This window comes from Nothobranchius furzeri, chromosome 11, assembly GCF_043380555.1.
Source record: "Nothobranchius furzeri strain GRZ-AD chromosome 11, NfurGRZ-RIMD1, whole genome shotgun sequence".
Lineage (NCBI taxonomy): Eukaryota > Metazoa > Chordata > Actinopteri > Cyprinodontiformes > Nothobranchiidae > Nothobranchius > Nothobranchius furzeri.
Window position 1 is genome coordinate 40,470,794 of NC_091751.1, and position 17,603 is coordinate 40,488,396.

Below are 17,603 nucleotides of genomic sequence, written 5' to 3' on the forward strand. Positions count from 1 at the left end.
GACGACAACTTAATTGGCAATTTTTCTATTTGGAAATCACATTTAAGGACAAACTCAATAACTCCACTTTTTTCAAATATTCCTCTGGAGAAAATTAATATATTTTGACTGTCCTCACGCAGATAAACAACATCCGCTACGTCATTTCCGCACTCCCTGTCAAACATGGCGCTGCTTTTAAGGTCAGTACATCTGTAACAACGTAACTTTTAGCTTCGGGGTCAGCTTTTTGTGTTGCTTTTATACGTTGGTGAGTTACGCCGACATCTTTAATACAGAAATTCGTTTCTACTGAACGTAAAATTACCCGAGTTTTATTTTTAACAGCGCTTTATTGCTCATGTGATTTGGAAATGTGGATGTTAGCTAGCGTTAGCTGGTGGACTCTTGTTTTCAGCTGCAGCAGATCACAGAGTGGACTTTGCCTCTGAAACTAATTATTATCGAGATCAAACGAGTGCGTGTCCAACATTAGCCTTCATGCGGGTGTTCGACACACATTTAATCCACTGTTGTTAATCCATGAGTCTTTGGCGACGTGTTTCTGTAGCATTTAGCTTGATGTTGAGTAACTGCTGGTGTCTAGATGAAAGTCAGCGTTCAGTTTTGCCCACTTAGTTTTTGAAGTTGCAGATGAACATATTTAGAGTAGATCAGAAAACCAGTTACGTTTCTTCCTAAAAGTGAGATTAACTGATTAGTTAATTTATATTTTCCGTTTCATAGAATAATGCGTATTTTTCCTGTTAGGAGTGCTCAACCTCAACTACTTAAAAAAGGAAGTCCAGGAAGCATTTCTATATGGACCCTTCTGAGTGTGACAAAACCCCTTCGGTTTAGTTTTCACTTTCATTTGAACTTTCCAAAGCAATGCTGTTTATTATATTATATCTGTAACTGTTTGAAGAAGAGAAGAAGAAGATGGAGGAAAGTAAAGCCTTTGTTTTTTGTAAGCAACTGATAGAAAACTATTTAACTGCTCGAAATTACATGAAGTATAACTAAGCAGTAGTACATTTGAATGCATTTGATAACCTGCAAATCTTTGAAGACCTGTAATCTAATGTTTAGATATTGAATGCACATTCTTCTTCTTCTTTGTCTTAGCTTTGTTTTTAAAACCTTATATTTTAGGCAAATTGTATGCAAATTTTCAACAATAGAAATTTTAGGGTGAGTTAAAATATACTAAACAGCTGAAATAATAATAAAAACAGAATTTTTCCCATTTATGTATGATATGGGATGATGTTTTGCTAGATCTGTTGTTTTCTCATTTTAAATAAAAGGGCCATAACTGAAGACAGTTAGATTTACCATAAGGTTTGCATCTTGGCTGCTTCTGTTGAAATGTCAGTCCTCTTAAACCTGAAGTTTGGCAGATTAAATCTGACCCTGTTACAGACGTTGTTGATCAACTGCTCCAAGAGCCTTCCATATCTGTGTGTTTTGGATAACTTGCTCTCTAATAACCCAGGAAATTATCAAGTCCTTAACAAAGTTGTATGTATGAGATAAATGTGTTGGAACAAACTAAGGTATAAAAGATTAAGGTCTTTATTGCATAATAATAATAATAATAATTAATAATAATGGTTATAATAATAATAATTAATTAACTAGTTTAATTATTATTATTATTATTATTATTATGGGATAAAAAAATCCCTCTAACTCCCAGTAATCTACTTTGTCCGCTTATTTCAGTGTACCAGCCACTAGCAGCATTTTTTTTTTACTTCAGATCTTTACAATGAGTGTTTTTCATGAATGCTGCAAAATGTCAACATTTATCCAGAAATGTGATCTTTTAAAATTTGTTTTCTTTTCTTTAGAACATTTGCCCGCCGGGGTGTTTGTCTCTCCAAGCCTCACTATAATGCCCTCTGTAGACAGTAAGTTCTGTGTTTGAGCTCAAACCACAGTTAACAAATGCAAATTAAACTGTCTCAAACCATCCTATCTCCTCTTCTCTTTCTTTTTAGTGTCGCTCCAATGGGAAGTACAGCTAAAGAGGAGATGGACAAATTTTGGTCCAAAAATACCAGATTAAACAGACCCGTGTCCCCTCATGTCACAATCTATAAGTAAGTATTTATGACTCTCTGCAAAAACAAAACAACAAAGGATTTCACTGAAACGGTGGTCTTAAAGTATAATCATTAGCCTTGGTTTTATATTGCCAGGTTCTTTTGTCCTGAGCAGGGTTTTTCCTGGCTCAAATTGAGGCAGAGGTGGTACCATCCTGACCATGCGCCAGCACATGCATACTCTGTGCATTCCACTGCCTCACTTCTTTGAAGGCAAAATATTTTTTTGTTAAGTGTTCTAATCTAAGCTTCTGTTGATTAATTAAATATTCCATTTGACAATGTTTCAAGTGAAACAAAACTGGTTTGCTGCTAAAAATATGAAATAAAACAACAAAATTATCAGGCTGAAATAACAGACTCTTATCATAAAAGGCTCAATATGCATAATATGCATTAGATTGGCGTTTAGTTCCCTTTTTCCCATCTGATATGTATAGTAAACATATGTTTAAATATTTGACCTACATTTCAGTAACATTTTAGATTTGTATTAATAACACTCATCTTAGTCAAAATAACACATAAATATATCCAGTAAAATAGAATGCATTTCATTAACATGCATTTGTATTGGAAATGGTAAAAACATTTAATTTCTGCTGCTAACAGTGTAATGGTGGCATGTCTATTATGTACGGGTTTGCAATATTCCACTTTAAATTACGTTCAAAGATAGAAGCGTTTGTGAATTATATACTACAACGATTTGCCGTACACTTGTAGCAGCAATGTGACTCGTATCCAGTGTTGGGAACATTACTTTAAAAAAGTAATTAGGTAGTTATGGTTACTGTTTACTTTGTCAAAAACTTAAGTAACGAATTACCAAGAAAAATAACTACTTAGTTACTTTTTTTTATTAAAGAATGTTAGAAAAATGGGTTCCCCTCTTAATTGAACTTACTTAATTTACTATAAATTACTACAATAGTGAAATATAAATGACTAATGACTGGAACATAATGAAATGTATGTCCAAATGTTTTTTTATAAACCTGCATATTTAAATAAATAACAGGAGGAACTACTAACAGGAACATTACACTTATCTAGACTATTAAAAGGTGTGATATTTAACAAGACCCCAATCAGCTAAAATTTAAAAGTGCAAATAGAAACACCTGTAAAGGTTCCCGAGCCTTTAAATGGTCTCTTAGTCTAGTTAAATTACAGAAATAAATGTAATTTTGCACAGTATTTAATTTTTCCAGCTTCACTTAATTGTCTGTTTTTAGTAGCATTTCTGTTGCTGGTAATCTAGTAACGGTTAAATAAATAAATAAAATCCTTTAAAATGACTCTAGAAGAGGCACAAGCCTGATGGAGGACTTATATTTACTAACTTGGGTCAGACCCAAACACAGAAGAGCTGAAGCTGGGTGGTGAACACACACGGGTAGTTCTAATAACACCTGAGCTCCATGACGTCTGAGACTGATGCATCAGTGTTACAGCGGGACTAAACACATGATCAGAAACAGGTTACAGCTGGAAGGTCTTAGCCTGGCAAGCCAGACTAAATAAATGCATTATTTAGTCTGGCCATGCTCCATTGACGGCTCTCGGTTGTGGGGCGGGTTCTACCGTTGTCTTTCAAATGATCTCTGCATTCCACTGGACAATGAATGTGGCATACTCTTGTTTCACTCTGTTGCATCATCCCACCCACCAGGCATATAGAGTGCCCTGATTGGCCCACAAAGTGGATAAAGCTCTGTGATTTGTTCACTAAGCAGATAGAGCACTATGATTGGCCCACCATTATGGACCAATCACAGCTCTTTGTGTGTTTGAAACCCCTCTAGAGAGCTGTGATTGGCTAGCCAGAGTCCTGGTAGGAGCTGTGGAGGTTCCAATGGAGCATGCCTAGACCAAACTTTGCAAAGCAAGAATTTGGTCTAGTTCACTAGGCTAGGAAGGTCTAGGAAGGTAGAAGATCAGGACGTCTGAGCGGTGAACAGGTGAGCGGACCTTCGGGACGTCCCGCTGTCACGCTAAGAAGGGCACGGCTGCAGATCCACACCTGCAGCCGTAGACTATTAATCACGTCTTCCTCATTCTTCACGGGCCGTGATGCGCTTGGATGAAAACATCTACCTCTTTAGCTCCTGATCAGCTGATGACAGCTTCAACACACCGCGCTGCTTAACGCACACATTTCCTTATCAGTAACAGAAACGATCGTTTTGATAAAAGAAGACGGTAATTAATTAGTTTGCTCGTTACTGAAAAAAATATTTTTTTTAGTAACACAGTTATTTTAAACGGCGTTATTCCCATCACTGCTCTGTTGTGTCTATAGCAAGCAGTGACTGAGACAGTGAGAACACTGAGGGTCTCCGCCCACCCGGCCAATCATCATCGTGTTTGTAAGTGCGTTACCGACACCCCTTTCTCCCTGGCTGCAGCTGAAGTGCGGCGGTCAGAAAGCTTCACACTGTTGCTCAATGTTCGAAAAGCACATAGTAACGCACAACCTTCCATCCCCAGTAACGTAACGGCGTTGCAGCAGTGGGAAAAGTAATTAATTAGATTATTTTGTTGCCTAAAAAAGAACGCCGTTAGTAACGCCGTTATACTTAAACAGCGTTACTCCAAACACTGCTCGTATCTGCAGCGGTTCTGATCCGTAGCGCTGCAGGATGCAGAATAAACAGGATGGTGGGGACTTTTCATGCGCTTGTAGAGTTTAGTCTTTCTTAGTTTTACAATCGTCATATGTTTTTCTGCGCGCCACTTGATCGTGAGACTGCTACCCGTTAGCTTTAGCATTAGCCAATCTGCGTGCAGCTGCACTTTTGATCCCAAACTTTGGACCGGTTCTACCTTTGCTAGTTCCTTTATTTTCCTCCACTGCATCCAGATGACCACACTGTGCGCCAGTAAAAAGTGCTTTTCTGACACGTAACTTACTTTTGTTCAATAAAGTTCTGGAAAAAATAGTAATTCAAAGATGTTGCACCAGTGCTACGTTTAAAAACAGACAGACACGCACAGACAGTCTTTTTGGTCGCACTGTACAGCCCTGCTCTGATGTGGAAAAGCCTGGGCGAAAATCAGGACGTCAATAGCACCAACCATAGATATGTACCAACTAGCGAGAAAAGCAATTTTTGATCTTTTTCTACAGCGGTTGTAATGTTTTTCGGTGCACCGCTGCTGATGCAGCGCCCCGGTAGTGGCGCAACGCTGCAACTGTAGTTAAAATAACATCCATATACAGTGGGGCAAAAAGTATTTGGTCAGCCACCGATTGTGCAAGTTCTCCCACTTAAAATGATGACAGGGGTCAGTAATTTTCATCATAGGTACACTTCAACTGTGAGAGACAGAATGTGAAAAAATCCATGAATTCACATGGCAGGATTTTTAAAGAATTTATTTGTAAATCAGGGTGGAAAATAAGTATTTGGTCAATAACAAAAATTCAACTCAATACTTTGTAACATAACCTTTGTTGGCAATAACAGAGGTCAAACGATTACTATAGGTCTTTACCAGGTTTGCACACACAGTAGCTGGTATTTTGGCCCATTCCTCCATGCAGATCTTCTCGAGAGCAGTGATGTTTTGGGGCTGTCGCTGAGCAACACGGACTTTCAACTCCCTCCACAGATTTTCTGTGGGGTTGAGGTCTGGAGACTGGCTAGGCCACTCCAGGACTTTCAAATGCTTCTTACGAAGCCACTCCTTTGTTGCCCGGGCGGTGTGTTTGGGATCGTTGTTGTGTTGGAAGACCCAGCCACATTTCATCTTCAAAGCTCTCACTGATGGAAGGAGGTTTTGGCTCAGAATCTCACGATACATGGCCCCATTCATTCTGTCCTTAACACGGATCAGTTGTCCTGTCCCCTTAGCAGAAAAACAGCCCTAAAGCATGATGTTCCCACCCCCATGCTTCACAGTAGGTATGGTGTTCTTGGGATGCAACTCAGTATTCTTCTTCCTCCAAACGCAACGAGTTGAGTTTATACCAAAAAGTTCTACTTTTGTTTCATCTGACCACATGACATTCTCCCAATCCTCTGCTGTATCATCCATGTGCTCTCTGGCAAACTTCAGACGGGCCTGGACATGCACTGGCTTCAGCAGCGGAACACGTCTGGCACTGCAGGATTTGATTCCCTGCCGTTGTAGTGTGTTACTGATGGTGACCTTTGTTACTTTGGTCCCAGCTCTCTGCAGGTCATTCACCAGGTCCCCCCGTGTGGTTCTGGGATTCTTGCTCACTGTTCTCATGATCATTTTGACCCCACGGGATGAGATCTTGCGTGGAGCCCCAGATCGAGGGAGATTATCAATGGTCTTGTATGTCTTCCATTTTCTAATAATTGCTCACACAGTTGAGTTTTTCACACCAAGCTGCTTGCCTATTGTAGATTCACTCTTCTCAGTCTGGTGCAGGTCTACAGTTCTTTTCCTGGTGTCCTTCGAAAGCTCTTTGGTCTTGGCCATAGGGGAGTTTGGAGTCTGACTGTTTGAGGCTGTGGACAGGTGTCTTTTATACAGATATTGAGTTCAAACAGGTGGCATTAATACAGGTAACGAGTGGAGGACAGAAACGCTTCTTAAAGAAGACGTTACAGGTCCGTGAGAGCCAGAGATTTTCCTTGTTTGAAGTGACCAAATACTCATTTTCCGCCCTGATTTACAAATAAATTCTTAAAAAATCCTGCCATGTGAATTCATGGATTTTTTTTCACATTCTGTCTCTCACAGTTGAAGTGTACCTATGGTGTAAATTACTGACCTCTGTCATCATTTTAAGTGGGAGAACTTGCACAATCGGTGGCTGACTAAATACTTTTTTGCCCCACTGTAGCTGGGGGCAGAGTGGCGGCACTAAATTAGCTGGAGGCGGCCGCCACACAAATTTGAATGCAGGAAAAAACCTGTGGAGACTCTGTAAATATTCTGTTGCGAAATGAATTTGCATTTGCAGAACCGGCTTTTCATATGTTAATTCTAATTAAACAGAAGGACAAGCCCATTTAAGGGAATTGGATCAATAAACAGCTCAGTGTGTAGTTGAATAGAATATCTGCAGTTAATAAAACATCTCACACACCTCCCTGAAAACTCAGCTTTTGCTTGGATCTTGACTCTTTTTATGCAGTTAGTTCAAAAAGGCAACATTATTTTTCCTTTGCCATCAGAACATTGTCAGGACCGTGGGGCTACCTGACAGAAAATTACAATGAATCCACGTTTTTGCACTGATTTGGCCTTTAAAAGCTGCCTGTTTCAGTTTAAGTGTTATTTGAAATAATTTTTTGCTCAGAAGATGTTTTGTCTCGCTCCCTTTTCTTCTTGTTGCATGTGGAGCTCCTCTTGGAACCTTGTTCAGATCTTCTCACTTGATTGGCTTGCTGAATCTTTCTGGTTAATCATTTATACAGACATAAATGTGTCATGTGATGTGTGTCTATTTGCATTTTAAAGACAAATATGAGTTTAGCTCATCCCATTAGTGTATCTTAGTCATTTAGTTTGGTGGATGCTGTGCTTGCGTTCATCTAATATGAAGCATTCTCTTGGGTTCCAGGTGGTCCGTCCCCATGATGATGTCCATCACACACAGAGGAACTGGAATAGCACTCAGTGGAGGTAACTCTTCTGTTTTATTTATTTTTAGTAAAATGTTTGATATGCGAGTACTTCCGACTCACCGATGATATAACTCTGACTTAAATGACACTCCGCCCTGAGGTTGTTAATGCTTCTGACTGACCCTGGAAATCCCTACAGGGCATTAAGCTCCTTTATTGATTTACTCTGAGAGCATTTACTGGAATAAAAACAACACATGTCATTGAAAACAATTAAACCCTGGCATTTGTGAAGGAAGCTCAACAGCTTTTACCTGTTGGAAAGTGTTGATCTGCCTCTGATGCAGAACATAAGTGCCAGTGACATTGATGGAACAAAGTGTAAAAGCCTAGTATGGTTTGGGTTTAGCTGCAAGATTTAATGATTTACCTTTTTTAAGGCCAAATTTGCTGAGAAAATGTTATTTTTACTTGTTGTTTTTCAAATATTATCGATCACTCTGAGTTTTTTTATGGAGGCTGAACATAAAAAGTCTCCTACACCTATCTCCTGCATTAGCTTCTGATAGAAAACAGACGGTGAAACTCTAGGATCAGAAAATCCTGACAGATCTACGTCACACGGACACTTAACATTCATGGACTCACCCATCTTGTCTCACGACGGGGAAGGCTGCTGTTGGTTTAGCGTCCAGGAAACAGCAACTCCACCACAAAGCAGAATTCCTCCAGGCTTGTGTTACTGGTGGAAATAAAACATCAACGTTGCAGAGCAAACCGAGTCAGTGGTGGTCGTGTTGCTGTTAGCCAATCAGAGGCGAGATGTCCAAATATCAGGAAATAAGACTTAAAATCCTGTGCTTACCATACCATAGTTTATTTATATAGGACATTTAAAACGCAGCATGGGGGCTGCCCAAAGTGCTGCACAGGCTGGACCAAAGCACGACCAATCAAAGCAATAAAAACAGAAGATAAAAATACAGATCAATAAAAGCAAATAAAAAATGAGGAATACTAAGAACACAATAAAACACAAGTCACGGTCTAAAAGCCAAATCGTAGAAGTGGGTCTTTAAACGAGATTTAAAAACCACCAAAGATGGAGCCTGCCGAACTATAATGGGTAGAGTTCCACAGCTTTGGGGCAGCATGTACAAATGCTCGTTCCCCCGTGATTTGTAATGTATCCGGGGCGTGCAAAGCAGCAGGAGGTCAGCCGACCTCTAAGTGCACGTGGGTACATAGGGAGTGAGCAGGTCAGAGAGATAGGGAGGTGCCAGGTCATTAAGTGCTTTAAAGACAAAAGTCAATAGCTTAAACTGTACTCGGAAAATGACAGGGAGCCAGTGAAGACGTACCAGGACAGGGGTAATATGGCAGAGGTGGAAAGTAACGAATTACATTTACTCACGTTACTGTAATTGAGTAGCTTTTTTGTATATTTATACTTTTTAAGTTATTTTTAAAATCTTTATTTTTACTTGAGTACGTATTTTTTTTAAAAGAATCGTAATTTGCTACATTTTAAATCATATCCATTACTGAGTAAAAATAAATTGTAGGCTTAACAAACTAAAAACACGTGTCGCAGGGTCGGGACAGAAAGAGACACCTGCACGAGCGCCGCGTCTAAACTGTGGGGGGTGTGGGTGCGGGTGCACACTTTTTCTCAAAAACATCAGTTCAGTCCCTGTGATCCACGCTGTTTACCTCCTCTCTCCCTCCTCTCCTGTGGGTTGGAACCCGCACCTTCGCGCACCGGTGTTACGTCATCAGAATTCTGCTCGGTTCGGTAGTGAGATTCGGTTCCGTGTTTAAAATGTGTTTCCCAACCGCTCCGCACGGAAGCGGCAAAATAACGTTTAGCGCTCGTAACAAGTGGATTCTTAGCGCTCTGCTCATAAAACAGAAGACCTGCAGGCCTCTGTGAGTTAAAACATCCTGATACTGTTCAGGTGTAAACATTGTGCTCCATCCCTGTGTTTGAACTCAGAAGATGCTTCTTGATGCCACAGATATGTGATGACTTAGCTTGTTTCTTTATTTTACTCCAGAATAAGAGATTAAATTATTACAAAAGCAGTTCAATGTAGTTAAATTAGTCGTTCAAATGATTCTAACATGCTGCAGTGTGTGTGTGTGTGTGTGTGTGTGCATGCGTGCGTGCGTGCGCACACTAGTGTGCGTGAACTGGTGTTGTGGTTTTGCACTGATGTAGCCATCTTTACGCTGACAAAAATGTAACTAAGTAACTTACTTTGAGTACATTTTATTTACAATACTTTTTACTTTTCCTTGAGTAAAAAGTTAGGCAAGTACTTTTACTTGTACTTGAGTAAAAAATGATCAAAGTATTGGTACTCGTACTTGAGTAGGACATTTTAGTACTCTTTCCACCTCTGTGATATGGCTACGTCGGTGCGTGTTTGTCAAGAACTTGGCAGCAGCGTTCTGGACGACCTGTAGCCGATTTTAGGGCAGAGACTGGAGCACCAACTAGGAGGGCATTTGCATAGTCCAGGCGAGAGGTAATGAAAGCATGGATGACTCCAAATGCCTCCGCTTCCCTCTCCTCTGGCTCGTTTCTATTTCCTGAAACAAGAGCGCCAGAGCTTTTTCTCTGAGATTGTTTCACAGAGCATCCATGTTTACAAGAGATCACTGCGGATGTTCTAAAACAAGTGATTTTGGTCTGTAAGCTTTCCTTGTGTTAATAAAAGAGCAATTTAATGAACAGAAACTCCATCAGAATGAGAATTATCTTATGTCTTTGTATTACATAAACGTGTTTTTACTGCTTTCATATCCAAATATTTTACAAAAAATGAAGCAGCACTCAGTCATTTTCATTACTGTTGTAAAAAAATCAGACATCTGACGCAGTTTAGCTCTTTTCATTATCAAGAGAGGTCTAAGAATAAACGGGGATAATGAAGGAGCTCATTATGTGTAGAAATTAGCAGGATACATATTTTCACACGTCTTTTGCATCATCAGTGCTTCTCTGTCTGTGTTTAGCTATTTCAGCATTTGCTGTGGCAGCTCTGGTGTTACCTGGAAACTATTCCTACTACTTGGACTTGATCCACTCGTTGTCAGTCGGCCCATACCTAATCGGGTTGGCTAAGTTTGGCATAGCCTTCCCCTTGTCGTATCACACCTACAACGGCATCCGTCATTTGGTAAGACCTGCTCGTTTACATACGTTTGCATTCTTATGACTGACATTTGGTAGCAGCGTGCAGCTGTGGGAATGTTTATAACATTTAGAAGGTGTCACGTCTCTTAAGTTAGTTGTTTTTCTTTTTTGTCATGATTTCTCATTTCGCTCTATTAGAGAGGTGATTGAATTCATGATGTCTGTATTCTGCAGATGCTTCGTTTGTTAAACAGCCGTCTTCTTATTTTTATTGTAATTATTTTCTCTTTTTAAACAGTGTTGGGATATCGGCAAAGGCTTCAAAATTCCAGACGTCTACCGCACCGGGTACATCGTCCTCGGTCTGTCCATCATCACCTCCCTAGCTTTGGTTGTCATGTGAACGCTGGATGACGGGTGAAGGGGAGTCGGAGGGAATGTGGCTTGGATGCAGTGTGCAAGCTTTATTTATGTGTTTTGGACGACTGCAGGTCCCCCTCATCAAAAACCTTAAATAAAGGATTATAATGTGTTTGAGGCAAACCTAATGTTGAATTTCTTCTCTGTTTTGCAACTAATGAGTCTAAAAAAAGCTGTGGGTCATTAAAAGTGACAGACTGCAAAGTGCATGCAAACACGACCCAGTTTTATTTTGTCGCACTCATTTCTGAGTGCCGAAAACAACCAGGAGCCTAAATTAGACGTGTCCTAAATGTCCTTATGTAATTTGTCTAATCGTGCTGTGACGTCAAATTCATTAATCACTTTTACTCCTGCCCAAGCGCTCCTGACGCTGCCAATCCAAGCTGGGAGTTTGTGGCTGAAAAGCTGTTTATAAGAAGCTTTTATTCATGTATGTTACCCTCGCCAGGCTGCAGCTGCTCAGATGCATTTTTTAACACAAGGGTAGAGGAGCCGGAACGTAGCGAGGCAGGCCGCTGGAGGAAGCTGTGTGCACGAGGCTGCTCCTCACCTGCAGCCTGCTTCAGGCTCTACCTCCCTCTGAGCCTCGCTGCAGCTCAACAGCTTTAGTCCCACAGTGTGAATGAAGGCAGGTTGCGACGTGGTGTCAGATCCAGCTCCATTTAGGAGGCGTTTGTAACAAGCGCACATGAAAAAGAAGGGTAAACGTTGAGGCAAACACCTCACCAGCTGGTTTTAAAAAATCTTTCTTGTTTACATCAACTAAGCCTGAAACGAGAGAAACAACTGAAGCATTTGAGCGCTGGCTGCAGCCGAACGAATTCACTGGTTTATTGCTCGTTGCTGGAAGGGAGTGTGCTTTAATGTGTTTATTACAGGAAAATGTTAAATTCTCTTGAGAATAAGCCTCCTGTTCAGAAGATCTTTGTGTATTTCACCAGTTTCTGCTCTAAATAAATCCCACCTGATCTGGTGGAGGAAATCTCCATATGCGTGGACTGTAGATGACTTCCTACACTGAGTCTAATCAAAGCTACAGGAAGTTTCTGACCCGAGCTGAGAGATCCATTCAGACTACAAATTGCTTTTATGATGGACTGGAAAATTACTTACGCTCTACATGATTTGGGACTGGGTTGGATGACGTTGTTCCCACCAAAGCCCATTTAAAATATGTGGGATATTTCTAATAAAAGCGACACTGAGGTGCTAAAGCATGGGCTTTTTATTTCCTACTAGAAATGAGCCCCATGGCTCATAACCGCTGATGAACTTGGAGGATTTAACATCTTTGAGACTTGCTCTGGTAATTGTGACATTATGATGTTTTGACGAGATAACCCGCCTGGAAGCAGTGGGGTTGGAGGAAGAGCTTGGGGGTCGCTGGTGGTTGTTGTGGAAACGCGGCTGCAGCACCCCCTACCGGGCACTACATTAAAACTCAGTCTGCGGTCCTGATGCTGAGGGATGGAGAGGATGCTGCGTGTCTAGGGTTGGGTGGGGGAGTATAAACCTGATTTTGATCGACAAAATATGTGCCTCAGTCTCTGTGGCGCAATGGAATAGCGCGCTGGACTTCTAATCCAGAGGCTCCGGGTTCGAGTCCCGGCAGAGATGGGATAAGATGCAATGAAATTTTGGATTAAGAAAGGTGGAGCTATGAAAATTGTATTCTTAGTCCTTCTTTTTAAAACCCCATCTCGTTTGTTGTATTTTACACACGTTTTTTCAGACACCTCAGATGGAATAGATAAAGAAGATTACTAACATGAGAATATTCAATCCTAAATGGGTTATTTTAAAAGTCTCAGACTGTATCTGGAATGTAAAAGATTCACACAGATGAATCCACCAGCTTCCACTGCCCAGGGTGTTGGTGGTCTTCTAAAGAATAACAGTTTAGTGCAGCCTCGTGGAGGAGTCACCGTTTCAGCACCTGGAGCTGTCCATCCCTCCGCGAGCTGCTCCAGTAACAAACCATTTAAAGCCATTTCCATCCTCATAAGGAGTGTTTAATGATGCCAGATGCCGCGTTTCTGTTCTCCCATTTGGTTTAGTGACAAAGGGAGATAAAAGACTTCGAGCCAGAGGATGGTTTCGTCTTGAGATGTGTTGCACTACAGATCATTACTGCTTCTGCAGGATGAAGATTGTTGAAACTGGGAGTTAATTTAGTCAAATCAAGGTGTGAAGCTCTGTGGGACTTTTTTTTTACGTACTTCAGATCCAGAACAGAAGCGTAAAGTGTTGCGCGTTTGGCGGCTCCTCGCGCCTTTTGTGCTCGCCTCAACCCCACCTCCCCCCGGCTGATTGGGCTGCCACCATCCACATTTAACCCCATCATGCCTCCCCACACGCAAACCTAATCCGCCAGTAAAACTAATCCCTAATCCTCCCTGGCAAGTTGAACAACCCTCCCCTTCTCTTGAATGCTGATTCCCAAACGGGCCAGATGCTTGACACGTCATAACCAGGACTTCCCTGCCGGAACATACAGGCAACCGTGGCAATCAGCAGATGACCTCCTGGTTTTAGGAGACTGCGCAGTGGGCCTGAAGGAAATAGGCTATCGGTTTAGAAACATAGATAAAATGAGCGGGATTACAGGGAAAGCCTATAGTGATGTTCCACTAGGATGATAACATTCCTAAAGGGCCGATAAGGTCACCGGAGTATCACAAGGACATTATGGTGATATTTCCGTGCGCTCCTCTATATCTGTTCCATCTCCTTCATGTTGCTCTCAGCCAGTAGGCCCCATGCTCTGGCCCTGTTATCCTGGCGGTATGGGCCAAATCGTATTATAATCCCCTCCCCTTCACCCTCCCTCCCTCCCCGTCCCTCCCCTCCCTCTCCGTCTTTCAGACAGTCTGTTTTTGCTGCAGTGAACGGTAACCGTGGAGAGACGGGGAGAGCCTACAAACACTGAGACACATCGAAGGAAATAGAAGAATTAAAGAGTCGCAGGAGAGGACCGAGGAGATTATTTTACCGGCAGTTTGAGCAGGAGAGCAGCGGCACCCGGAGCTTAACTGGGGGACCTTACTGGACACCAGCGCGCGCAGGACTCGACTCCGAAGGCGGAATTGAACGGTGTGTGTTTACCGAGCTTTGCCTTACAGTTTGCTTTCGTGCCACCGGTCTTTCAGCCCGCAGGGCGGATCGGAGACACCTGTCACTGCTGCTGACGCGTTCCCGTCTCCAGGAATGTGTCCGTGCGCTCTTCGCTAGAACGCGTGTAATCCGTTACGCAGCGCAAGAGCCGAGCCACCCCTGCGTGTTTTATAAATTACTCTAAATGCGCGTTTTCTTGTGCGACTCCCCCTCCTCCCCTTCGGTGCTTTTGGCTCTGCAGAAATGAAACTCGCTGGCTTGAGAGGAGTCTCTGAATCAGCTGCACACGGGCTTTTTCCTCCTTTCTGCATCAAAGAGCCGTGAGAAACGCGAGTCTCACCGATCCGGGTCATGCTGTGATTGCTATCGCCGCTGTTGTTACTCTAAACACGAGTGCACAGTAGGAACTTGTGTCCAAACACGGACGCGGATGCACTTGCTCGAGTTTTGTTTTTATTCCTCGCCTCAACAAGAAGGGCTGGGGCAACAATAAACACAGCCTTCTGCCCCATCCACCACTCCCCTCCCATCTCCACACATCCTATCCCGTACCCCCCCCCCCACACACACACACACACACACACAACACCCTACCCCACCCTCTGTCCCCGCCCTAAACGCGCGCCCGTCCCGCTGGCCGGAGCCAGAATCCGCTCTCAGCGCGTCACAGATGGACAGAGGGCTCACCTCTGCGCGGGCTACGGCTATTTTGAGAAATACGTGGAAGTGGATGTGTGTTTAAGAGGGAAATAAAAAACAGAGCTGCTTTCATGCACCGTGCAGGCTATTCTCAGCGGACGGCAGGTGCACATCGACTCTGCTTCCGTTCGCTGAACCTCCTTTCCCCATTTTCTCTTGTTTTTTTTTTTCCAGCTGGAGTTTATAATGTTCCTTTGCGTTATTTTTAAAAGAGTTAGTAGATGTTCGGTTCTGAGCGCTCCAGGCGCGCGTTTCTGTTCATCCCACCCTCAGCAGCTTGTTAAGAGTGAGAATGACTTCATGAGAAGGAAAAGAAGCCCTCCCCTCCTCCTTCTGTGATTACACCGATCATCTTCAGCAGTGGCGTCTCTAACGTGATAAGTTATGGGGCACAACAGCCATCTTATCATTTACCAACAGTGGCTGTGATTCAGATCGAGGTCACCAGTTCTCCAAATCAGTTAGTTGGCCAAATATCAACTTGATAATTTAAGGTCAAGCTTGGACTTACCAACATTTCAGAAGCTGAATTTACCAATTTTTCCTATTTTTTAATGTTAATTAAAAAAGACATAAGTATCAGTCTGTGAACACTCAAAAGCATTAATATTTCCATTATTTAAAAACTCTTCATGATTTTTTTTAAAATTCTGAACGTGTTATTAAATTTATGTAGATACTCACAGAACTGAGTTGGGTTGAGTAGCTCAAGTGTAAAAAGAAAGGTCTGGTGTTTGTGGGTTCAAGTCCTGCAGTTTAAATTAGGCCAACTTTAAAGTGAGGAAACAGGTATCTGGTACTGAAATCAAAAGTGAAAATTTGTGAAGGACTTTCAAAGTTACATGTGGTTTGTATTTGTATAGCGCCTTTTTAGGGTTCTACAACCCCCCAAGGTGCTTCACAACACAATCAGTCGTTCATCCATTCACACGCATGTGGGGATGAGCTACGATGTAGCCACAGCTGCCCTGGGGCTCGCTGACGGGGGTGAGGCGCCACCTGTCCCTCCGACCACCACCAGCAAGCAAGGTAGATTATATGTCTTGCCCAAGGACACAACAGCAGCATCTTTTGTATGTTCTTGCTGTGTTTGTCTTCAAATTTCATTTTTAGTTCTTTTTTAAACACAGATAAGGTTTCTCTTTACCTTGCTGACATTTCGTTTGCGGCTGCAAACATCCTCAGAGCTGACGCTGATGGTGGCGTCACTTCCTACTCCGCTTATCCGCAGGCAGCAGAGGACGTTGTCGCCTCATGCTGCCCGCTCTCCCCTCTCTCCGATGATGCAGTCCCATGCACGATCCAATGAGTAAACTCCATCGTCTCTGTTCAAGGTCCCACATCCACGTCTCCTTATCCAAAAAATGAACAAATAATTATTCTACCGGCACCGTAGTGGTAATGGACAAAGAAAAATATAAACAACATATGAAACAGATGCTAGAGGACAAAAATACATACAAAATACTTAAAAAAGACCCAACAGAAAACATTAAGAAAAACATGAAAAAATTACTGAACCCACTACAAGAAAAAGGCAAAATTACAGAAAAAATGTACAAACACTGGATCCCTACAGCAAACTTTACACCAAGAATCTATGGAACTCCAGAAATACACAAACCAAACACCCCACTTAGACAATAGTTGACAGCATAGGTACACCAACATACAACATGGCAAGAGATATCAGCAAAACCATCAGCCCATTATTAGTAACACAGATCAACACTGCAAAAATAGTATAGAACTGGCAAAAGAACTTAAGTAGATTACAATAGAAGATAACAACATACTCATCTCACATGACGTCACATCTCTGTTCACAAAAACACCAACCCAAAAAACCATAGACATAGTAGTTAACAGAATCAGACAGAACAAGACTTTACACAAAAGAACAAACCTGACAGCAGATGACATATCACAACTGATAGGACTGCTAGCTAACTCCACATACTTCACATACGATGACACAATATACAAACAACTGGAAGGCTTCGCCATGAGTAACCTGTTATCAGCCACCCTGTGCGAGTTTTTCATGGAAGACCTGGAACAAAAAGCCATAGCCACCGCCCCCCCAAACTGCAAAATAAAACTATGGAAACACTACGTAGACGACATACTGGAACCGAAAGGACAAACAGAAACACTAACACAACACTTAAATAACATTGACGACACAGTCAACATAAAGTTCACTTATGAGTCAGAAACGGAAGGCAGCATAGCATTTATGGACATGAAAATCACCAGGCAGACCGATGGGACCCTAAACATAAACACATACAGGAAATGGACATCAGAACACCCCACCATGCAAAAAATGTCAGTAATCAGAACATTATATCACAGAGCAAACATGATAACAGAAGAAAGAGACCGTAAACAAGAGGACAAACACATACAACACGCTTTAAAGACCTGCGGATACCTGACATGGGCAATAAACAAAGGAAAACAACAAACAACAACAGAAAGAAAAGAACAACCTAAGCAAAGAACCAGAAACCCAGAATGACAAGAACAAAAACCAGTGATAACCCTACCATACATTAACTCATTCACTGCCATTGACGA

At 42.0% G+C, this 17,603-nt stretch overlaps 2 protein-coding genes and 1 non-coding gene across 6 annotated transcripts in view; all 3 read left to right on the forward strand.

Moving 5' to 3' along the window:
• The first annotated feature begins 121 nt into the window (after nucleotides 1–121).
• Nucleotides 122–12,193, forward strand: sdhc (succinate dehydrogenase complex, subunit C, integral membrane protein). The gene is made up of 6 exons (XM_015956090.3): nucleotides 122–182; nucleotides 1,836–1,895; nucleotides 1,986–2,087; nucleotides 7,639–7,700; nucleotides 10,664–10,827; nucleotides 11,083–12,193. Exons 1-6 carry the CDS (start codon nucleotides 166–168, stop codon nucleotides 11,185–11,187), a joined length of 510 nt encoding a protein of 169 aa, XP_015811576.1. The 5' UTR covers nucleotides 122–165; the 3' UTR covers nucleotides 11,188–12,193.
• A 217-nt stretch (nucleotides 12,194–12,410) lies between these two features.
• cadm3 (cell adhesion molecule 3) overlaps nucleotides 12,411–17,603 on the forward strand; it is a 186,079-nt gene continuing 180,886 nt past the window's right edge. Inside the window, exon 1 of one of the 4 annotated variants that reach the window (XM_054743126.2) lies at nucleotides 12,411–14,300. The gene's annotated coding sequence lies outside the window, so the exon portion shown is untranslated. Of the gene's footprint in view, nucleotides 14,301–14,928; nucleotides 16,050–17,603 lie in introns of those variants that run through there. The other 3 variants (XM_015956087.3, XM_015956089.3, XM_054743128.2) reach the window with 3 other exon arrangements.
• Nucleotides 12,751–12,824, forward strand: trnar-ucu (transfer RNA arginine (anticodon UCU)). The gene has a single exon. It is a non-coding gene; the product is annotated as a tRNA-Arg (tRNA).

What these genes read in the sequence shown, in the direction of transcription:
- sdhc (XM_015956090.3), top strand. An exon ending in TATAATGCCCTCTGTAGACA is followed by an intron (nt 1,896 to 1,985) that starts GTAAGTTCTGTG and finishes CTTTCTTTTTAG; the next exon opens with TGTCGCTCCAATGGGAAGTA. An exon ending in TGGAATAGCACTCAGTGGAG is followed by an intron (nt 7,701 to 10,663) that starts GTAACTCTTCTG and finishes GTCTGTGTTTAG; the next exon opens with CTATTTCAGCATTTGCTGTG.